This window comes from Panthera leo, chromosome E2 (assembly GCF_018350215.1).
Source record: "Panthera leo isolate Ple1 chromosome E2, P.leo_Ple1_pat1.1, whole genome shotgun sequence".
NCBI classification, from domain to species: domain Eukaryota; kingdom Metazoa; phylum Chordata; class Mammalia; order Carnivora; family Felidae; genus Panthera; species Panthera leo.
In genome coordinates, this window is record NC_056693.1 from 49,678,178 (window position 1) to 49,701,110 (window position 22,933).

A 22,933-nucleotide genomic window follows, 5' to 3' on the forward strand; every position below is an offset into this window, starting at 1 on the left:
CATCACTCTTGTCAGCAACCCTGCTTTATTTTCTAAACAGCACCTACCATTACCTGACACATTTATTTTTTGTCTTGTCCCATGAGAATGCAAACTCCATGGGAGCAAGAAGTGTTGTCTGTTCTGTTCACTGCTTTTCCCTAACACCTAGAACAGTGCTCCTGTTTGCAACAGTAATAATTTCTAGGTATGAAATTCAAAGGACTTTTCACTTCATTAGAAGAAAACAAGCAAACAAAAATCTATTTTGGTTGCTCATTCAATCTTAAAATAACCAAAATACTTGTAGAATGAAGCTAGATTCCACAGCACCCATCAGGAATTACAACTGCAGGAAATGCTGAATGACAATGTTCAAACATACAAGCCTTTCAGATGCATCAGAATCACAAGCACATGGCAAGGATCATGTGCCCAATTAAATGAATATTCTTATTAATATTCATCAGCTCATAAACAGATGTTGACCCCGAGCAGACTGTCCTGATGACTCTGCTAGGAAGAAAGGAGTGACATCACTGGAGAACCTCCAGGCATATGCTCAGGCAGGTGACACACACACACACACATACACACAGCCTAGGCTGTGATTGCTGAACTGCCATAGAAACCTGTCTTATGACCAACCCTCAGGGGAATTCTCCCAGCCTGACAATCACCTCTAACTCCTCTGCAGTTAACGTTCAGGGGTCTGTTTGTGATCAGTGCGATGTTACCCTCAAATGCATAATTGTGATACCTTTTCTTAAATGTTTACTCAAACATTTATTCATGAATAAAGGAAGGAAATGGAATTTCTTTAAATTCCATTTCTTGGTCCATGACAACCTAGTATGGCTGTCTCTAATATTGAACCCGCAGCTTGTCATCAGTACCTCTCCTCACCCAATCCCCTCAAACTAGTCACACGCCCTGTATGGAGCCCCCAACCTGTTACCAAACAATACTCCCAGACTGTCAATGCCCTAAACAGACTCCCCTCGCCGTCACCAACCACCAGAGACTCTTCTTCTGGCATTCACACCGCCAAAATCCCTCCCCTTGTCATCAATGAGACTTCCCTCATGAAAAGTCCTCTATAAGAGCCCTGTTCTAACGGCCAGACCCCCAAACTCCTCTTCCCGTTACGAACGGCCACCGAGACCCCACTCCTGTTACCAGCTCCCGACATCAATTCCTTCCCAGTCACCAAAACCCCTCAAACACGGTCCTGTAGCCACCGTCGTCATCCCACTTCCCCCGGTAGCCCCTCGCGGAGCCACCTCCTGCCCCGCCTCCTTGAGTGTGGCCCCGCTCGCAGGCTCGCCGTCCTGGCTAAGAGCGCCGGAAGCCCCGCCCCCAGCCGGTTGCTAGGCTCCGGCAGCCGGAAGTCCCGCCTGCCGTGTAGTCGCCGCTGCTGCTGCCGCTGCCGTCGTTGTTGTTGTGGTTGGTGCGCTGAGCTCCGCGGCTCCGAGAGCCGGCTGCATCCCTTCCCCGCCGCCGCCATGAAGTGGATGTTCAAGGAGGACCACTCGCTGGGTAAGGGCTCCGTCAGAGGCCGGGGGTGGGGGTCGGGGCGGCGGGTGGGCCCCCTCCCCCACTCGGGTCGCCTTGGGCTGGGCTCGGCCGGGCGGGGCGGAGGCCGCGCTCGGACTCGGGTCGCTGAGGCTCCGGTGCCCCCGGCGGCTGCCCACGGACCTTGTGCCGCCTTTTGCCCTTTTTCCGGGTGGCTCGGTACGGAGGACCGAGGCCGCCGGGACGCCGGAACAAGGGCCCCGGGCGTACGCAGGTCGCTGGGGGAGGAGGGCCGGGGGCCCGGGAACCGGCCCACGGGCAGGCGCGACCGTCAGTCCGGTGTGTGTCTCCCACAGAACACAGATGTGTGGAATCTGCGAAGATCCGAGCGAAATATCCCGACCGGGTTCCGGTGAGTGCACTCCCCGCCCCCTCACCTCGCAGTCACCCCGTCGTCTAGGACTAGTGACAGGGCCCCGGGCCATTCAACAGTTGACAAGTTGAGGTTCCAGTCCCAGTTATAGTAGCAGACAGGCCAGACTGGGTTAGGGGCCTTCCGGGGCCCAGACGTGAGGGTCTTGAATTGGTGCTGTTCAGGGCGACTCAGTGCTGAATCTCCCGATCTAGGCCAGCGAGCTGCCTGCAGCCTCTGGGCTCCCTCGCCAATTATGTAAGGAACGATGTTCTAGGACAGGGCAACAGGTCACTGCCACTTTTGGGAACAGTGATGGGGGAAGACTGTCACTTTGGTCTTCGAAGCGGTACTTTAGTCGCAGGACACTCATCTTTAACTTTGAGCCTCCGTCTTTACCTGCCTTCTAGCTGCCTTTCTTCACTTTGACCCGGTTATCCTTTCCTGACCAAAAAATCTTAAAAGCGTCCGAGAACCCCTTCTTCCCTGGTTTCTCCTTAATCAGTAATAAATACGTTCCTCTATTTCTTCTGTGGTAGGAGATAAAGTTTCTGTAATCCTTACTGAGTTTTAAAGGACATGCATGTCTGTTACCGTAGCACTTGGAATAGCTACTTTGAGGGAGGGGTTAGGAGGGACACATTTGAAACCTAGTTCAGGGAGAGTAGGAACAGGCCAAATGAGGAGCTTGGTTCTTGGCCGGCTGGGATTGCCACTCACTCCCATTAGTCTATCCGTTCCTGTTTCCTGTGTTCCTTGGGATCGTACTTCCCCTGTAGTGTGAAGGCAGACCCAATCTGAGGTCCTGCAGTAACTGGCTATAGATGAAACTCTCAGCAGATATTCTCAGGTCTACTCAGACAAAATGTGGAAAAGCTTTCAAGTAAGGGCTGTGTTTCTCTCATGCACGCTGAGATCCAGGATGATAAATATAATTGACCACAGAAAAGCACTTACTGTTTGCCTGTCACACATTTATATCAGTTCTTAACCTCCAGAGTTAAGAGTTTGTGGTTTATTAAATCAAGGGCATGTTTTCCAGTGTTGTACAGTTTCCCACCCACTCTTTCCCACATACTATTCATCAGCTCCCTGACAGGGCAAGGCTAGAGCAGTGCAGGGCCAGAGCCTCGCTTTAGAAACCCAATCCTGACCTCTCTCTGTTTTCCCAGGTGATTGTGGAAAAAGTCTCAGGCTCTCAGATTGTTGACATTGACAAACGGAAGTATCTGGTTCCATCTGACATCACTGTGGCTCAGTTCATGTGGATCATCAGGAAAAGGATCCAGCTTCCTTCTGAAAAGGCAATCTTCCTGTTTGTGGATAAGACAGTCCCACAGTCCAGGTAAGAAGTGTTTACTGGCATTGGCTATCTGCTTAGCTGCTTACAGAACTCAAAACTTTGAAGGTCAGAAAAGTCATAAATGTCCTGACTGGAAATCTGGATTTTGTGCTCCCTGACATGAGGAGTTCAAGGAAAATAAGAAAGAGCTGCAGTACATGGAATGTACTTCGGGTTAAAAAAACAGAACAAGGTTGGACTTTAAAAAAAAAAAAAAAAAAAAAAAATAATAATAATAAAGAAATGCAGCCTCAGAGCCTCACGAATCCTTTAACACAGTTGAGGACTTACTTAGCCTTAAGCCATCAGTAGAACTGAAGCCTAAAATGAGATTTTCTTCAAATGACCCATGAAATAAGTCCTGGGATTCTCCACTGGGAGCTTGTGGGCCCTCCTGAGGCTCAGCTTCAGTTAATCACCCTGCTGCTTGCTCTCCAGACTTATTTCGGTGCCACTGTCAGAGTCAGAGTGTGTAGCTGCCTGATCCTCAGGTATGTTAAAATGGCTGCTGTCCAGCAAAAGGCTCCGTGGTCTCTTTACAGACGTCCACCTCCCTCGTCACACCTGCTTTCACTGACAGAGTAACCGCCCCCTCGCTCCAGCTCTTGGGCTGCCTGGAAGCGTTCTTTGGGATAACTTGGGACCTGAATCAAGGCAGGGGCATTACGATTCCCTTCTTCTGTGTAGTTGACTGCCTAGCTTTAGTTGCCTATGGAAAGAAGAAAATGGACTCATTCTAAATTCCTGGTCAGTCCTTTCCCATTACTGGTTGAGTACTTCTAGACCCTGAGCCAGATGCTAGTCCCTCTCCCCTGAGCGTGGGTTCCCTGGCTACATGTCATCTTGGCGACCCAAACTAAGTCTCATTTGTTACCCCCCAAAAGTAGCACTTCTAAAAGCTAAGGCTTTCAGAAGCCCTGGGAACTAGCCCAGGGTGGCCAAAGTATGTTTCCTTTGAAAATCCTTGGAAGGTCCAGAAAAGGCCTAAGCCAAACTCCATTCCTCTTCCTATGAAAAGTAGAGAGGTCTGGCTACTTGTTGGTCTGATTTTTGCTTTCCCAACCTCCACTGCCTCCATTTCCTGTGTTTGGCAGAGAAGCAGGATAGGGGAGAAGTGAAAGGTTCTTCAGTAAGGCCGGTGTCCTGCCTGAGAAGGTAGGCCGAGCCCTGCCTGCTGGGTGCTGTGGGTCTCCCGCAGCTATAGTTCGGGAAGCTGTGGTGTTGGCAGAGGCAGTCTTGCCACCTGGTGGGGCTCTTCCAGCCTCTCTTCCCAGGCCTCTAGGCACTGCGGTGCTGGGTGTACTTTTCATCAGGGGCGGAAGCCCTCGGCCTCTGGTCATACTCAGCTTCCCTTAAGGCTGTGGGGGAGGTAAATCTTTACTCATACCACCTGCAGCTTCTGTAGAGCTTTAGTGACCCTGCGTTTCCTCCTTCCTGGAGGTGGCTTCTTAGGTGGAGGAAGTAGGCGACTAAGACCTGTGGCATTGAATTTATTTTACTCGATTCTGATCCTCTGATATTTCTTGAAGGAAATGAAGTAGGCTTCTGGAGACACTGTTACTCTGAGGACTCCATGTTAATCTAGCAATTAAAATGGCTACAGATTAGCAACTGCCCCCTCCCTCCATTATCCCTGAGATATAAATAGAATTGGAAATGAAGAGTGATTCTCAGGGCAGCAGAGGCTGCTTCATTTTCTCTCCAAGTCCCATTTGCCTTTCCAACCTGATAAGAATCTGCCCTAAAGCAGATGATGCAGCAGTGACCCAAGTCCCGATTTTAGAGAGTCACTAACCAGGCTTCCTCTGTCTAGGCCTGTGGCCCCAGTTAAAGGCTTTCTGCTTCAGGCTTAATGCAGCAGTTATTTGCTGGGGGGTTTTATTAAGAAAAATTGTTCTTCGGGGTGCCTGGGTGGCTCAGTCGGTTGAGCCTCCGGCTCTTGATTTCAGCTCTGGTTATGATCTCATGGTTCATAAGTTCAAGCCCCGCTTTGGGCTCTGCGCTGACAGGGCAGAGCCTACTTGGGATTCTCTCTCTCTCCCTCAGTCTCTGCCCCTCCCTCGCTTGCACTCTCTCTCTCAAAATAAATAAATAAACTCAAAAAAAATTGTTTCTAAACAAAAGAGGTATGTGACATCATTGGGCTTTATGCTGGCGGTAATCACCTGATGGTAGCACACACAAAACTGTCACAGGGTCTCCCCCTAAAGCCCGTGTGTGACTCAGCTTTGTCATCTCCTCCTTAAGGCAGCTGAGCAGCAGCTTCTTCCTCAGCTCCTTCCAGCCTCCTTAGGAAGTGTGGGGCCTCCCTTAACCTTCTGCTGGAGCTTGCATGCTTCCGAGAGCAGCGAGAGGAATAGTCGGGAAGGGAGGAGTCCAGGCCTGCAGGAGCCCTGCCCTGTCCGTGACGGATCTGCGTGAGGGTCACTGGTGGAGTGAGCGAGAGGTGGAGCAGAAGCAACTTCAGTTATTCTTGCCTTGGAGTGGAACTTTGGGAGAGCGTTCTGTAACACAGCTAAAAATTGTGGTCGTAAAAATGTGGTCATTGTTTAGAGTAGTTAGTATTAAATATTGATTCTAGAAATAGAGACCAAGGCAAGTCCCTGAGAGTTTTACTTGCTAAATTCTTTGAGTTCTCCATTTTTTTAAAAAGCAGGGCAGAGGGGGTAGGATCGCTACTCCCTTTTCGCATTTAGCATTGGAAAGTTAAATTCTCTGCCTATGTGCCTGCATTCAGAATCAGGCCAGAAACGGAAGGAGAATTGTGCCTTGATGCAGGCAGAACTCAAAGGATATCCGTACACGCTTCCCAGTCATGGCCTTACAGGAAAGCCCAGACCTGGCAGTGGCACCTACCTTTTGGTCTTTGTTTAGAACACAGAGTCTTCTTAATCCCTGTTTAAAATAGAAACAGCAGTATATTATTAAATAAAATATCTCTAAGATGTTATAATTTAGGAATGTTACCTTTGGAAACCTGTGTTTACGATTGTGGTGCTTAGTTGCTTTTTGATCTTAAAGAGATACTAAGTAAAGGGAAGTTGTGAGATCTTACAGTGCATTCATCCTTTATTTAGAAATGTACTTAAATTAAGCACTTTTGATCATTTCTAGGTAAATACTTATTCAAGAACAGGATTCATTCCAGAAGTAATGGAATTTATATCAGAGAAAAATCTGATAAAAGGAATAGCCAGAAGTTAGTTTTTATGTTGTAGAATGTCAGGGAACCTTCATGGCTAAATTAACTTTCACTTTGAGGTGGTTGCCTTTCCAGGGTCCATAGCAGTGGCCACTGTCCTCCCACCTCACCCCATCTGCTCTCCCCTGCTGGGAAAGAGAGAAATCCAGGTCCGGTGGAAGCACGTGGGCTCCAAAGCAGATGGGTGACCAGGTGTGTGCCCATCAGTCCAGCCGGTTCATGAGTCAAGCTGGATCCCACAGCCTTCATGAGCTGCCCTTGGTTGGCCCTTGCCCCTTGGGGGAGGTTCTGCAGGGATCAGGCACCCACACAGTTCTAGGTCAGCCTCCTCCAGCGCAGAGGCTCTTGAGCAGCTTAAATCTAATGTTTGCCCTCAGCAGCTCGGCTATTTCTGGATGTGGATCCTTCTGAAAGGTGCCTTTATGAAAGGCTCATTTGTCTGGATCTGTGTGACTCTGAATGGAGGGGTGGGTGACAGTACTTGAGGGTATCACCATACCTTACTTAGATTGGCTTCGTGACTTACAATCTGCCACTGGCTTTTTCCATTTCTTTCCTGGTCAGACTCAAGAGTTTGGAAGGTGGCAGTGCTTCTGGTACTCAGCGGTACCCTTCTGGGTTGGGTGCATGTATGTAATAGTTGATGCCACAGCGGGGTGCTTTAGTGTCAGGGACTGGAGGTCATCTGTGGGTGTCTTCCCCAGCCAGTGACTTAGGCAGGAGGCCTTGGAGTTGCAGTGTTGCTCGTAAGTGATCAGGCCATTCAGCAGGTCTGTGCGGCTTGGCCTCGCGGGCGCATGCGCGTGAGGATCCTCCGGGCATTCTGGCAGCAGCCTGCCCAGCGCTGTATGGCTTGGGCTCTGTGACCTCTGAGAGGGAAGCGCATCTTCTCAGAGGCTTGTGGAACTTGTCCTAAACTGATGTGCCAGCCTCCTGCTGTTTTATCTCGCTGCCTTCCATTTAACTCTTTTTTTTAACGGACTTAAAATTTAAACTGTTTGTGGCCTGGCTCTCTGGGGCTCCAGGCCAAATTATTCTGACTTTGTATGTGTGTCACCCGATTCCATAAGTGCTATTTTGAAATCATACCTTACAGATGTGTCAGTCTTCTTTCTTGGCGCTCAGTGATACCTCGAAACCGGGCATTCGCTCACAGGCTGCTAAATGGAGTGTTCAGCTCCCAGCGTTGAGTTTCCAAGTTTCTGCCCAAGGGGTGTCCCGAGTATAAGGACCCAGTGCTGCTGCCAACTAAATAAAGTTTCCACACGAGGCTGCGTGACAGAGAAAGTTTCCACGCGGGGCAGGGAGAGGAATCTTGCAGTCACCAGGCACAACAGTTGTCACGTTACAGGATCTGAAGGAGGGAGCTCTGTGTGACGCAGAGGCTGGCAGTGGCGGTCTTACCTGGGAAGCTGTTACAAACGTAGAATCTCAGGCCCCACTCCGACCTACTGAATCCGGATGGGCACTTGAACTAGAGTGCCAGTGATTTTGTATGCACGTTTGTGTGTGTGAGAGGCGCTTTTCTCAGGGAGACCTCTGCGGGAGCTACGGGATGCTGCCGTTCGGCCAGTAGAATGGATCTGTGTATGCACTTGGAGGCAGCCCAGCTCAGTGGTAAGAGTGTGTCCTAGCTGTGTGATCTGGGTTGAGTCACTTAACTTCTCTGTGGCTCACTTTTATTATTTCTAAACTTAGGCCGCCTCATAAGATTGTTGTGAGGATAAAAAGAGTTAATATAGGGGCGCCTGGGTGGCTCAGTCGGCTAAGCGTCCGACTTCAGCTCAGGTCACGATCTCGCAGTCCGTGGGTTCGAGCCCCGCATCGGGCTCTGTGCTGACAGCTCGGAGCCTGGAGCCTGTTTCAGATTCTGTGTCTCCCTCTCTCTCTGACCCACCCCGTTCATGTTCTATCTCTCTCTGTCTCAAAAATAAATAAAGGTTAAAAAAAAATTAAAAAAAAAAAGAATATAAACACACTTAGAACAGTGCTTGGCACGTAAGTGCTATTATAATTAGGAGTTTTATGATCACCCTCCATAGCTGCTGGGGCACTGGTTAGAGAGATTTATAAATGCAGGTTTTACTTAGAAGACAATGGAATCTAAAAGCAGGCAGGCACGAGAGCCGCATGATGATGGGCCTCCGCGTTCAGTCTCAGAGCCTGCCTTAGACAGCGTGGCTCCGGTGGTCATTGTTCATATTAGGCAGAGTGAGGGGTTGGCCGCTGGTATTTATGAGCTCCTCGAGTGTTTCTTACTCAGAAGTGGGATTTAGAGCCATCGCACTAGGGCTGCTAACTTGCTAGGAAAAGAGCACACTTAGTCTTCAGATGGAGCCAGACTTGACATTGGCATCAAGGGGTGGCCGCCTTTGAACTGCACACAGTGTCTTTGACCTCTGCCTCTAAATCCCTCTGGTACTGGTGGTGGGGAGAGGGGAGGACAGGTGCTCGTCATGGTCATCCTGGATACTAGGATGACGTGGGGCTAAGAGAGCTGTGGCAATAACTGTAGCTGTTTTCCCTGTGGCCTCATTCTAAGGAGTCTCAGAGAAAAGCAGGGTTCCTCAGGGCATTCCCAACCACCAGGGTTAAGAATCTTCCTGAGAGACTGAGCTCCATGTCAAGCCTTTTGCTAGCCGCTGGCTCCTTACTCCAGTCCCAGATCACATGACTCTTAAAGATGAGCATCTCAAACAGGCAAAGACTAGCATGTGTCTTCCTCTGGCAGAGAGACCGGTTCTCAACCTAGCTGCACCTGGAATCATCTTGGGCATTTTAAAACATACTGATGCCTGGCTCCGACCTCCAGAGATTCTGATTTAATTGGTCTGGGGTGGGGCTTGGGCAGGGAGAGGTTTTAAAGTTCCCCGGAGATTCTGTTGTGTAGCTGAGGTTGAGACCCAACACTCTAGGGGTCCCCAGGATGGGGTTCCTGTCTCTACCCACCGTCCCTCAAGTCCTCACATGTTGCAGGTCAGTGCTGTCGAGAAATGGCCTGTGCAAATTACATTACAAATGTAATTTAAAATGTTCCAGTACATTTAAAGAGAAATAGGTGAAATTAATTTTAATAGTATACTTTATTTAGTATATCTAAAATGTCATTTCAGCAGGTAATAAAAATTGAGATTTGTACATCCTTTTTTCATATCAGGTCTTGAAATCGTGTGTATGTTTTACACTTACAGCACATCCCAATTCAGGGAGCCTTATTTCAAGTGCTGAATGTAGCCAGCGGCTACTGTATGGGACAGCAAAAATACAGGACATTTCTATCATGGCCATTCCATGATGGCCATTCCAGGAAGTCTTTCTGTGGAGTCCAGGTTAGGAGGTCCTCACAGGGAGCGCCGTTTACCAGATGCTGGTGACAGGTCCTTTGTATTCATACCTATCCACCCCCACTTGTTACTTAAGAATTCTCATCTACCCACACAGCCAACCAGGCTAACCTTGCAATTGGGCAGGAAGAAGAGAAAAGGAAAAATTCCCCTTTATAAAAATGTGGCCTGTATCCCTGTTTATATGGAGGTCCCATGAGGCCTGCTAGGAACACAGCAGCAGGGTGGGGCTGTGATTGTTTCACCAGCTTGAAGCCTCGGACCCCTCCATCTCCCGCCCCCCTGCCTCAGTTTTACTGAATCCTGCATGTGAGCACCTATTATGACCTGTCCAGCTAGTGACCTCTGAGGTCTTCAGCTGGCTCTCAGACTGGTATCTTACTGCTGGTTCTGGTTGACCCCACGCGTGTGGTCACACTGATGTTTAGCACATGTCTGTGCCTCCTCCTCGGCTCTCCTAGAACAGTCACGTGGCCAGAGCTCGCCTGGGGTTCCCCGTGTTACTAGTCTTACCCTGGAGCCGGTACAGCTCAGTTTCATGGCAGAGAACTAGATTAGGTCTCCTGTACTGCAGTCTGTTTTATGGCTTAGGGAAAACCAGTTTTCCCACCCACACATGTTTAAACAATACCTATTTCTGGAGGGTTCTTCAGAAGGTTGGGCAGAGTTTCTCTGGATTCCAGATATATTCTGAGAACTTTCTGCATTACGTGTGAGGAAAATAACTTCTCTTTGATGGCACCGATGCCGATCTCGGGGGCACAGGGTTTTTGGTGGGGGAGCATCTACAAGAATGAACCCACTTGTACTTACGTTAGGTACAAATGATCCACCTTCAAATGAGCCTGAAGGAGAAGCACGCTCCATGTACACTTCTTTACCTTGGCCCTCCACCCACACAGGGATGGGCTGCTTAGGCTCTTCATTTTGCTTAGTTTTTTTGTCTTGCCCTCGGCATCCAGAAAGCATTCAAGTGCTAACCAGAGCTGGCCTCTGAAAGAATAACTTGGCGTGAGGGTGGGTTAAATGGCCTTGCTTCAGGGCAGGAGAATGGACATTTGATTCTAGTCTTGTCTACTGATTGCCAGAGGCCTAATTTATCCTGGCTCCATTTCCCTTCTGTAAAGCTGGATTGTCGGCACACGGCAGTGCTAAGATTTCAATTACTTTTCTTGTCTACCACCAAAAGCACGGTAGAACAGCTAGTTTTTATTTTTTTTTTTTAATTTTAAATGTGTATTTATTTTTGAGAGACACGGAGAGAGACAGCGCGAGTGGGGGAGGGGGGAGAGAGAGAGAGAGAGAGAGAGAGAGAGCGCGCGCGCGCACGTGAGTGGGGGAGGGGAGAGAGAGGGAGACACAGAATCCGAAACAGGCTCCAGGCTCTGAGCTGTCAGCACAGATGCTTAACCTACAGAGCCACCCAGGCGCCCCAGGCAGCTTGTTTTAGTAGTCAAGTCCCTTATCTTCAAACCGACTCGCTCCCAGCACCTTGTGGGTAGACTCAGTGACCAAACCCAATTTTCAATGTTGTTTTTTGTTTTTCTCTTTCAAGCCTAACTATGGGACAGCTTTACGAGAAGGAAAAAGATGAAGACGGATTCTTGTATGTGGCCTACAGTGGAGAGAACACTTTTGGCTTCTGAGGGCCAGTGCTGGGCTGGGTGCGCCGCTCCTGCTTGTGTATCTTGTAAATAGCCGGCCATTTTCAGTTACCAGACCTCTTCACGTAGACCTGTCAGTGCATTTGTAACTGGATTTATTTCTTAATATATTGGAAGGTTTTGTTTCCTTAGACTAGTAAATTATCATACAGAGTTTTATTTTGAGTTTTCCTTTTTGTGCACTGTCCTCATGGCTATACTCCAGGGAACTTGTTCCTCTGGGGATCCTATTTAATGAAGATATTTCCATATTAAAGTGAGGTAGGTGGGGTATTAAAGTGAAAGGGAGGGAGATGATGCATTTCTTCTGGATTATGTTTGAAGTGTTAAAGATGGTTAAGTATTAAAAGCACCCAAATTAAATCCTTAGCAATCAGAACACTTGCTTCACTAGATTTTGCCAACTGCCAATCATGTTGGATTGAGCTTATCTGTTCCTCTTTCTGAAAATATTAAGGTAAATAATTAACAATAAAACTTCCTCTTATAAAGGCATTGCAGTGTGACCATGTCGTTTATTTACTTCTTTTTTTTTTTTTTTTTTTTTTTTTAATTTTTTATTTTTGGGACAGAGAGAGACAGAGCATGAACGGGGGCGGGGCAGAGAGAGAGGGAGACACAGAATCGGAAACAGGCTCCAGGCTCCGAGCCATCAGCCCAGAGCCTGACGCGGGGCTCGAACTCACGGACCGCGAGATCGTGACCTGGCTGAAGTCGGACGCTTAACCGACTGCGCCACCCAGGCGCCCCCGTTTATTTACTTCTTACAGATGGGTGAGAGCCGTAGCCCTGTGTCTGCTGGGCCAGCGGGAGGCATTGTGGGGCCCATAGCAGCACAGCCTAGGATAGGAAGCAGGGGTCTGTGTCATAAGAGGGTTTTTTTTTTTTTTTTTTAATGGTTAATATATCCACATGGATATATTCAGCTTTAAAAACTATAGAAAGATAGACATTCCAATCTCAGCACTGCTGTGTGCCAGACATTGAGAAGTGCTGCTCCCACTCCTCCTCCTTTTCTTCTACAAAAGAAACCATATATATTTATGTACGTTGCTTTTTTTTCCATTTAACAGTATATCCTGGTGATCTTTCCATATCAGTTGATAGGGAGCCTTTTCATACATTTTTATAGACAAATAGTATGGCACTGTGTGAAGATACCATTATTACGTGCCTAGTCCCATTAATGGTGTTTGGGTTGTTAACAGGCTTTCACTATTTTATACAGTGTTGGGACAATAACTGTAGACCGTAACGTACTCTTTTTTTTTCTTTTTTTTATATTTTTATTTATTTTTGAGAGACAGAGACAGAGCACAAGTTGGGGAGGGGCAGAGAGAGAATGAGACCCAGAATGCAAAGCAGGCTCCAGGCTGTCAGCATAGAGCCCGATGCGGGGCTCGAACTCACAAACTGTGAGATCATGACCTGAGCCGAAGTCGGACGCTTCACCGACTGAGCCACCCAGGTGCCCCCGTAATGTACTCTTAAATGTACCCGCGCTCTTTCTAGTGCTGCTCTCCAGTCTCTTCTTCCTAAAAGTCACGATTAGATTTCCCATGTCCATGAATTGCATGATTTCTCACAAATTAGTATAAATGTGGAGGCACAACACACATGCATCTAAGAGGAACACTTAGTTACTTTCCCAAATCTTCCTTAGATTGATTGTGTTGCAGGCTACAGCCCTACATAGATAATCAGAATAAAGCAACTAGGTATCAGCCCACGATCTGGGAACATGTAGTTAAAATAACTGCCTTAAACTTTCTACAGAGGAAATATAACTTTACCAAGTTATATAAGCAACCCGTCAAAGCTCTCTACTGATCTCAGCTCCCCAGGTGGGATCAGAAGAAACTCTTGTCATTAAGCATCATGTTGGTCTTTCTGAAACCTGACCCAATAAAATCTGCAGTCTCTTTGCTGGTAGTTTTAAACTAGAAACAGGGAGAAACTGACCTCTGAGTGGGCAAGGTAAAAAGGAGGAACAAGTTCTGTGTTAAAAGGAATCTTGTTTGCAGTGACATACACCCAACTCAAACTGGCTTAAGCTCTAAAAAGGCAATTTATTATTTCACTTATTGTACAGGGATAGTTCATTGGCTTCAGACATAGCTCGAACCAGAGATCAAACGATAACATCAAAACTCTTTCCTCTTGGTTTTGTTTCCCTCTGTGTTGACTTCATTCTCAGGCAGATTCCTCTCATGTCATGGCAAAGTGGCCCCGTCAGCTTTGCAAGTCCAGTGGGAGAGCATTTCTTCTGAGGACAATGTTAAAAGTCCCCAGGAAGATTCTGGCCTCACTTGAATTACCAAATAGCTTCTCGCCCATCCCTGCCTGAGGCAGGGACTGGTAGGAAGGAGTGGTAAAAAACCCTCTTTTTAACCATGTGAACAGGATAGGACTATAGAGCAGTGGAGGAGGGATAGCTTTTCAAAGGCATTTTGACCTGTTTCTGTTTCACAACCACAAACCCACAAATGAACAGTAGTAGAGAGAAGAAGAAAATCAAAAAGCAAGTGTCTCTAAGTCAGCTGTGTTTTGCTTTCCTTCAAAATTAAAAGTAATTTGGGGCACCTAGGTGGCTCAGTCGGTTAAGTGTCCGACTTCGGCTCAGGTCAGGATCTGGCAGTTCATGGGTTCAAGCCCCGTGTCGGGCTCTGTGCTGACGGCTCAGAGCCTGGAGCCTGCTTCGGATTCAGTGTCTCCCTCTGTCTGCCACTTCCCTGCTTGTGCTCTCTCTCAAAAATAAACATTAAAAAAAAGTTAAATTAAGTTACAGGGGTGCCTGGCTGGCTCCGTTGGTAGAGCATGCGACTTGAACTCAGGTTGTGAGTTCGAGCCTCACGTTGGGCATAGAGATTACATAAAAAATTTTTTTTTAATTAAAAAAAAGTAATTTATAACTTTTATTGAACACACGATGGATACCAGATGATTTACATATATTATCGTGGTTAGTCTTCAAAAAGCACTTACGAGACAGGGAGTGTAATTCTCACAGCTACACTGCTATCAAGTGACAGAGTTAAGGAGATTTAAAACTCGAGATTTAAGAGGAAAGACAGAGTTGGCATTGTGAAATCATTTCATAATGCTTGTTTTTTTTTTTCTGTTTACAGTATGCCTCAAACTGCTGGATACTGAGGCACAAACAGGAATAAAAATGTTACCCCGTCTTTCAGAAACTTACAGTATGGGGATAAACCTATACATAAATCAATAATTACGAGCAATATTAGAAAGTATTCTTGGAACAGAGGAAGGAGTAGCTATTATCTATGAAACAAAGTATTGAAGAAAGCAGTCTTATATGTAATAAAAAAATGGATTTGTCAATCTTGCCTTTAAAATGTAGCATCTGAATAAAGGTTTGAAAAGTTTTAAAAAAGTAGCATCTAGTTTCACCCAACTCTAGTCCTTAAAATACACTAGCAAGATTTTACAGATGAATTTTATCAAACTATGTAAAGAATCCTTAACCCTTTCTTAAGCTTGCAGAGATTAGAAAAAGGGAATAATCACAAATTCATTTTGAGAATTAAAATCTTAATGCCCAAAACTTTGTAAGAGAGAAAAATTAGATCTCATTTATCAACAGAGAAAAATCCTAAATAAATTACTAGTATATAAAATTTAGTAGTGTACTAAAAAATCATGACCAGGTAGAGCTTAGCTCAAGAATGGGTTATATAGTCCATCATTATGTCTATGAATAAAATATTCCAAACTGGGGTGCCTGGATGGCTCAGTCAGCTAAGCATCCAACTCTTGATTTTGGCTCAAGCTCATGATCTCACGGTTGGTGGGATCCAGCCCCATGTCCTCGGGCTCTTTGCTGTCAGTGTGGAGCCTGCTTGGGATTCTCTCTCTCTCCCCCTCTCTCTCTGCCTCACCCTCACTCGCACGCATGCTCAACTCGCTCTTTTTTTTTTTTTTAAGTTTTTAAAATGTTTATTAAAATTTTTTTTATTTTTTTTTTTAATTTTTAAAGTTTATTTATTTTGAGAGAGAGAGAGAGACAGCAAGCAGGGGAGGGGGAGAGAGAGGGAGAGACAGAATCCCAAGCAGACTCTGTGCTGCACAGAGCCTGATTCAGGGCTTGAACTCATGAAACCAGGAGATCATGACCTGAGCTGAAACCAAGAGTCAGATGCTTAACTGACTGAGCCACTCAGGTGCCCCTGTTTATTTATTTTTGAGAGAGATAAAGAGAGAGAGAGAGAGAGAGAGAGACAAAGCATGAGTGGGGGAGGGGCAGGGAGAGAGGGAGACACAGAATCCGAAGCAGGCTCCAGGCTCTGAGCTGTCAGCACAGCGCCAGATGTGGGGCTCGAACTCACAAACCGTGAGATCATGACCTGAGCTGAAGTCGGACGTTTAACCGACTGAACCACCCAGGCGCCCCTCTCTCTCTTAAAATAAGAAATAAACTTAAAAAAAAATACACCAAATTAATAACTGAAGGAGAAAAACTATATGATCATCTCATAGATGAAGAAAAAAACACCAGAAATAACTCAAAATCCATGCATAACTTTTAAAAAACCTCTTAGCAAATAGAAGGGTACTTCTTTAACTTGATAAAGGGAACCCATAAAAAATCTACAAATATGACTATTATCATTTTTTAAATGTTTGTTTAGTTAGAGAGAGAGTGCATGCACACACATGCTCTGGTAGGGCAGAGAGAGAGAGAAAGAGAGAGAGGGAGCAAGAGAGAATCCCAAGCAGGCTCTGCGCTGTCAGTGCAGGGCTCAGACTCATAAATGGTGAGATCATAACCGAGCTGAAATCAAGAGCCAGATGCTTAACCAACTGATCCACCTGGGTGCCCCGACAGCAAATATTTAAAGCTACGGTAAATAAGGTAATATGACAGGTACTGATACTCGGATAGACAAGTATTCTAATGGAACAGAACCCAGAAATAGAGCTGTATAGAAAACATACGTCAGAGGTGGCGTGACAAATCAGGAGAGAAATGAAGAACCAGTCAACAAATACAAATTGTACTGTGAAGTCTGAGGGATGAACTTTGTGGCATGTGAACTTTATCTCAATATTCTCAATTAAAGCTGTTAAAAAAGACTGCTGTCACTGCTCTGCTTCTCCTCAACACTGTCCTGGCATAAAAGCAATACAGTAAGAGAGGAAAAGTAGATGAGAGGCATAAAAATCAGAAAGGAAGACTAAACTGTTCTTAAATGTAGACAGTGATAATCTACACAGAAAAATCCAAGAGAATCTGTAAAACTTAGAACAAGTCAGAAAGTTCAGCATGGTTGCTGGATATCAGGTGAGTTACAAATATGGATATTGTTTCTACATACCAGCTATAAACACTTAGGGAGTATAATAGGGAAAAAGATCTCATTCTCAATAGGAGCGAAAATCTATAAGTGCAGAGGAATAAATTTAATGTCATGCAAGACCTTCATGGAGAAAATGACAAAACATTATTGAAGGACACAAAAGATCTAAACAAAAGGAGAGATACACTAATATACCATATTCGACGATGAGAACACCCAATATTGTACAGATGCATATTGCTCCAGATTAACCTATACTACAATTCCAATAAAAATCCCAACCAGTTTTTGTTTGTTTGTTTGTTTGTTTTTTGTGGAATCTGACAACTGATGCGAAATCCAACTAGAAGAGCAAAAGGCCAAGAATAACCAAGAGGTGATGAGAAAAACAAGCTGGGGAGACTTATCTTAGCAGTAGTTAAGTAATTAACACTGCGCCATATGGCAATAGAGACAGACAAATAAGCCAGGAAACACAACAGAAACCCAGAAACAGACCTGTGTTTAAAACATAACAGTGACGGGGGCACCTGGGTGGCCCAGTCAGTTAAGCATCCGTCTCTGGCTCAGGCCATGATCTCATGGTTCAGGGGTTCCAGCCCAATGTCCAGCTCAGTGCTGACGGTGTGGAGCCTGCTTGGGATTCTCACTTGCTCCTCTCTCTGCTCCTTCCCCACTCACACTTTCTCCCTCTCTCCTAATAACAGAAATAAACTTAAAAAAAAATGTTATATATATATATATATATATATATATATATATATATATATATACACACATATATATATGCCTATATATATATATATATATTCATGCCTTATATATATACATAAGGCATGAAAATCAAAGGGAAAATGATGGATTAGTTAATTATATTCTGTAATTGGCTATATATGGAAAAAAAATGGATCCTGGGGCACCTGGCTGGCTCAGTTGGAAGAGTATGCGACTCTTGATCTTGGGTTCGTGAGTTTGAGCCTCATGTTGGGTGTAGATAGAGATTAAATAAGGAAATCCAAAAAAAAAAAAAAAAAAAAAAAAAAAATCCCCATATTACACCATGCAAAAAATAACAAGAGGAATCAAATATCTAAATGTGGAAAAGTAAAACCCACAAGAAGTTTAGAATATCTATGGCCTTGGACTAGGGAGGGAGTTCTTAGTCAAGATACAAAAGTACAAATGATAAAAGGAAAAGCTGATAACTTTAAGTACATTAAAATTTTTAATTAAAAAATGACTTTTGTACAAGAAAAAAGTACTATAACAGGAGCCACAGAGTGATCACATTTGCAACAGGTATAAATTAAAAAAAAAATTTACATCCAGAGTAAATAAAAAACTCTTCCAATGAATAAGATAGAATAGCCCAATTAGAACAACAGGCAAAGGAGAACAACAGAAAATCCTTAACTTTACTCAAGGCCACTGTGTCTGTGGCACATTGCACCAACTCTAGAGAGTGCTTTTCACAAAGATTACAGTGTGAACAGTGCCCCCTAGAGTTGTGCAGTACATAAGCTCTATACTAAAAGATACAGTCTCACACTGGTTGTATCTGTGGCACTGTGGAAATGCAATGGAAAGCAAACTATGGGATATCATTGCACACTCCTCAAACTGGCCAAATTATGTTGCAGCATATAAAAATGGTGGGAGGATGTGAAACATCTGGAATTCTCATAAACTGCTTCTGTGAGTGGAAGTTGGTACCATCACACTGGAAAGCAATTTCACAATATCCAGTGAAATTAAAAATGCAGATAACCCATGACTTAGCAAAGTCCACGTCTAGGTATATAGCCTAGAAATATCCCCACCCATGTATAATATTCATCAACAGGACAATAGAGGGGATGCTATGTGGTATATTCATATAAAGGAAACTACAACAGCAGTAAAGTGAATGCGCTACAGCTACACGTGTCAACAGAAACAGACCCCCGAAATGGTGCTGATGAAGGAAAAAAGCGAGATGCAGAAACAGTCAGCATGATATCATCTCTATCAAATTTAAAAACGTGGAATAATCGTACGTATTACTTACAGATGCAGACATACGTAACGGAAGCAGAAACCACACAACTGAGGGTGGCTACCTAACGGAGGGGAACAGCCTCAGGGAGGCAGGAGGTAAATGTGGGGGCTCAAAAACAACTAGTCCTATTTTATTTCTCCACAAAATAAAAACACAAAGCAAATGTAGCAAGATGGTTACCACTGATTGTGTGGTGGGTGTTATTCTTTTTATTGTTATGTTTGAAGTATTTCGTAGCTTTTTGTTTCTAAGTTACACCGGCAAGAACAGAGACCGGGTCCTTCTCGAGGAAGAGCACAAGGGGGACTCGATCCCTCACTTCCGCTTCCCTCCTCGGCCCAGGAGAGGTTAGCTCCTACTTCCCTGACCCTGTACTTGCTGAGGATGCCAAAAATAACCTTGTCCCCCAGTGGGGGAGGAGATTATTCCCCCCCCCCCCACCCACCCCCACCCCGCCTTGAAGCTACTAACTGGCTGGTCACACTCTTCTCTGTGCTTCTCCGCTTTCTCCTGAGCTCTCCATGGCCTCCAGGGCTCAGGCCAGGGTCCATGTTTCTTCTCTTTCTACCCACATTCTCTCTGGATGATTTTACCTTAACTCACATCTTCAAGGACTTCCTAGAAATAGATGGCCCCCCCATCTCTGTCTGCAGTCCATCTGTCTCTCCTGAGCCCCGAACCACTCCCTTCAAAGTGCCCACCCCTGGTCCTTATCCCGAGGTAGTACTCGGAAACTGAGCTCATCATCCTCGGCTTGCGGCTCCTCTTCCTGGGTCCCCTACCCGATACGTGGCACCACATTCCGTCCGTCCTGTCACCCAGCAGTAACCCGGGAGCATCCTCCTTCCTTCCTCCCTCCTGCTCATCCCCTACCTGCAACCAGCCAATCAGCCCCACTGGCTGCTGTGTATTTCTCTGCTTGGTCCTCTCCGTATGGCTCCTGACACCATTACTGTCTGGGCTTCAGCATTCCTCTTTTAATGACTCCAGTAACCCCCCCATCTGTGGTCTCCCCGCCACCATCCCTGCCCCTGCCATTCTAGCCTCCCTGCCGCAGAGGAGAGCGATCTTTCCAAAATGCCGCTTCCATCCCAACACCCTTTTCTCACCATCCCTTAAGTGCTGAGTCTTCAGGAGAAGACCCCAAGTCCTCTCTGACTTGCCCCAGGTGCCCCTCGAGCTCCTCATACTCCGCCAGCCCAGTCGTGCCCTGCTCTCCTCGCTGGCCTTTGTATGTGGTGACTGAACCTCAGATCTTCTCGCAAACTGTCCCGCAGGCGCCACCATTTCTCTTTGCCCGCTAACCGTGATCCTACCGTCTGCCTTGCGCCCCTCCCCCAGTTGGGTGTTAGGTCTCTATCACGGCCACCCTTACACTGCGCTGTTCCACCGTGAAGGCACCTGCCCGTCTTCCCCATCGGTCAAGGAGGAACAAGAGGACCGTCCCTATCCCTGCACCTCTGGTGCACAGCGTCATGCCTGCCATGCTGATGGGTGTTCAGAAGGCACAGGGGGCTGGCCGACCTGGGGCCGAGAGCCTATGTAACAAGCACTGACGCGTCTTAATTTTGCAGCAGTGGCTGAAACACACGGTGGCCACAGGGAGGGCACGGGGCAGCTTTGGGCACCCAGGCACCAGTCCCAATGGTGGCCCAAGGATCTCCAAGGAGAATTTGGAAGGAGGCAATATCAATTTTCTTATTCTCAGAAGGCTTGCTCTTCATTAGACCAAATGTCGGAATGCTTTAAAAAGTGCAACTGGCTCCCCTTTTCATCTTGATTTCCTTAGGGAGGAAAATCCCAATCCTGGCGGTTGACATCAGGGAGGCAAAGCCACAGTTAGTGGGAGGATCTATAGATACCTCTGTGATCAACAGCTTCGCTTCCTCGCCCCGTTGGCAGCTGGAGAGAGGCCTCTGCTTCCAGATGTGGAGCGGAGACGGTCTGTGCTGGCAAACGCGCGTGCCTGGTGTGCAGCGAGAGGCTCCACAAACACGTGTCCAGTAGGCTCCTCCTAAGGACAGTCTCTTAGGTTTATTAGCAAAAGCTCTGGAAATCAGGATTCGCCAACTGAAGAGTCACTTGTAGCTAAAATACCAAGGATGGAGTTTCCTGTGTGCCGGCTAGGCGGCCCTCCTCATGGCTGTGTTCTACGTGATCTGATCTTATCCCTGAGACCCTGTTGCCGGGGCAGCGTTGCCCTCGCTTCAGAGAGTTCGACGCTGACACTCTGAGAATGTTCTGACCGATCCGAGATCACACAACCAGTACATCCTGGAGCCGCACTTCCAAGTCATGTCTATGGCCACAACCCATCCTTGCCCTGCTAGGTCAGAGGATACGCATCGAAGGCCTGTGTCTCTCTGTGGCCCCTAGACATAAAAGTAAACATCCAGATTCTGAACATCTGCCAACAATCAGCTGGAACAAAATAATGGCGCCTCATTGGACAAGGAATACACTTCTCAGCTCACTGCACCTACTTTCTTTACAAAGTTTCCTACTCCTGGAAATATTTGGGTTTGCAACCATTGCACCATAGTTTATGCACCTTCCTTCCTTCCTCCCTCCCTCCCTCCCTTCTTTCCTTCCTTCCTTCCTTCCTTCTTCCTTCCTTCCTTCCTTCCTTCCTTCTTCCTTCCTTCCTTCCCAGAGCAAGCGAGCAAACAGCAGAGCGGCAGAGAGAGAGAGAGGGAGAGAGAATCCCAGGCAGGCTTCACACTGTCAGCGGAGAGCCCGACACGGGGCTCAAACTGATGAACCGTGAGATCATGACCTGAGCAAAAGCCAAGAGTCTGATGCTTAACCAACTGGACCACTCAGGTGCCCCACCATCCATTTTAGAACAGAATTCCTCCAAACCGTATGGAAGCAAAAGACTGACCCATGTTGGCCCTCATCTTTCGTGAAGGAGGCAAAGAGATGGGCTGCACGGCCTGGTCTGCCCGTGTCCACACAGGCGAGTGAACGCTGTGGTCTGGATCTGGCCACTCTATCGCCCCGAAGCCTTGTTTCTCCCACTGCCAGCTGGCTTCTCAGCCTGGCAGTTATGATGGGCCAAGGACAGAGGGGGGTTCACCGTGGTACTGGATAAACCAAGAACAAAAAGTACAGCGTGGAAACATCGGCTGAGGGGGCGCCTGGCTGCCTCAGTTGGAGCAGGCGACGCTTGATCTCGGGGTTATGAGTTCGAGCTCCATGTTGGTCTTAAAGATTGCTTAAGGAAATAAAAAAAATTACACACACACACACACAAAAACCCCAGCCGAAAAGGGACTCACTGGAGGTCAAAACGATCCATAAGGAGTAGTAATAAAAAAGGAATCTGGTGAAATCTTGGCAGGGATGAGGGAATGTACATCGAGAAGAGCTCTTTTCTCTCAAATAACAGAATCGAATTCAACCAAGCCACGGGTGAACTGGATTGCGTGAGCACCATTGCCGAGCGAAGCTTGGGTTGCCCACGGTATAATTTCTCAGAGATCTCCTGAGGTTGCACAGAAAGGTCTTGTTGTTGAACTGAAGGGGGATGCTGGGAATGGGCCCTGTTCTCCTGCTCTGTTGTCAGGTTGGTTTCACCACCCAGGGGCCCACCGTACCTCTCCCCATGGAGACACTGCTGGGTTTCAATGCGCTTTTCATTCTCTTGGCTGCCTGAGCAAACAGCCATCACTGTTTCCATTGTGAGCTCTTCTCCTTTTGGAGCCAAGCCCAAGTTCAGGGAACATGTGCTTGAGACCAACATTTGGCAGCCTGGGTCCCCACTTGGAGTGACTCTGTCTTTGCCTTTTTCCTATTAAGACACTTTGCTGAATTTGGAGACTGGAAAGCAATGCTGAACGCGCTTAGTTTTAAAAGCTGGTTCCTACCCCTGCTGGCTCGTTAGCAGACGAGACAAAAAACCCACACCCAAATTCAGAACCCGAGTTATTAGGTGAAGACACAGAGTTATTTCCATCCCTCTCTAGTTACTAACATGCCTGAGGCCATTCGTATCTCAAAGAGCCCATGGGCTCAGTTTCCTGGAGAACATTTCTCGTTGCGTTATTTACCACGTTAAGAATTTCTATGAGAAGTCCTACCTCACACTTGAAAAAACTAAGCATCTTAATTGCT

The 22,933-nt window shown here is 46.6% G+C and overlaps 2 protein-coding genes across 11 annotated transcripts in view; one reads left to right on the top strand and one right to left on the bottom strand.

Moving 5' to 3' along the window:
* Positions 1-1,355: 1,355 nt before the first annotated feature.
* On the top strand, positions 1,356-11,953 carry GABARAPL2 (GABA type A receptor associated protein like 2). The gene is made up of 4 exons (XM_042917973.1): positions 1,356-1,518; positions 1,851-1,906; positions 3,079-3,251; positions 11,350-11,953. The coding sequence occupies exons 1-4, from the start codon at positions 1,485-1,487 to the stop codon at positions 11,438-11,440; spliced, it is 354 nt and encodes a 117-aa protein (XP_042773907.1). The 5' UTR covers positions 1,356-1,484; the 3' UTR covers positions 11,441-11,953.
* The window catches only part of ADAT1 (adenosine deaminase tRNA specific 1), a 44,501-nt gene continuing 26,872 nt past the window's right edge, over positions 5,305-22,933 (bottom strand). For 6 of the 10 annotated variants that reach the window (XR_006197004.1, XR_006197003.1, XR_006197002.1 and 3 more), the window contains 4 exons: positions 10,608-10,787; positions 7,540-7,804; positions 6,105-6,143; positions 5,305-5,763 (listed from right to left, as the gene is read on the bottom strand). Coding sequence is in view for 2 of the 10 variants with exons in the window: in XM_042917966.1 (XP_042773900.1) it covers positions 21,144-21,189 (46 nt within the window). In the remaining 8 variants the exon portion in view is untranslated. Of the gene's footprint in view, positions 5,764-6,104; positions 6,144-7,539; positions 7,805-10,607; positions 10,788-19,274; positions 21,190-22,933 lie in introns of those variants that run through there. The other 4 variants (XR_006197006.1, XM_042917969.1, XM_042917972.1 and 1 more) reach the window with 2 other exon arrangements.

Excerpts from the sequence above, each read along its gene's own strand:
- GABARAPL2 (XM_042917973.1), top strand. The coding sequence starts at position 1,485 with ATGAAGTGGATGTTCAAGGAGGACCACTCGCTGG. Across the intron at positions 1,907-3,078 it reads AATATCCCGACCGGGTTCCG|GTGATTGTGGAAAAAGTCTC; the intron begins GTGAGTGCACTC and ends CTGTTTTCCCAG. Across the intron at positions 3,252-11,349 it reads AAGACAGTCCCACAGTCCAG|CCTAACTATGGGACAGCTTT; the intron begins GTAAGAAGTGTT and ends TTCTCTTTCAAG.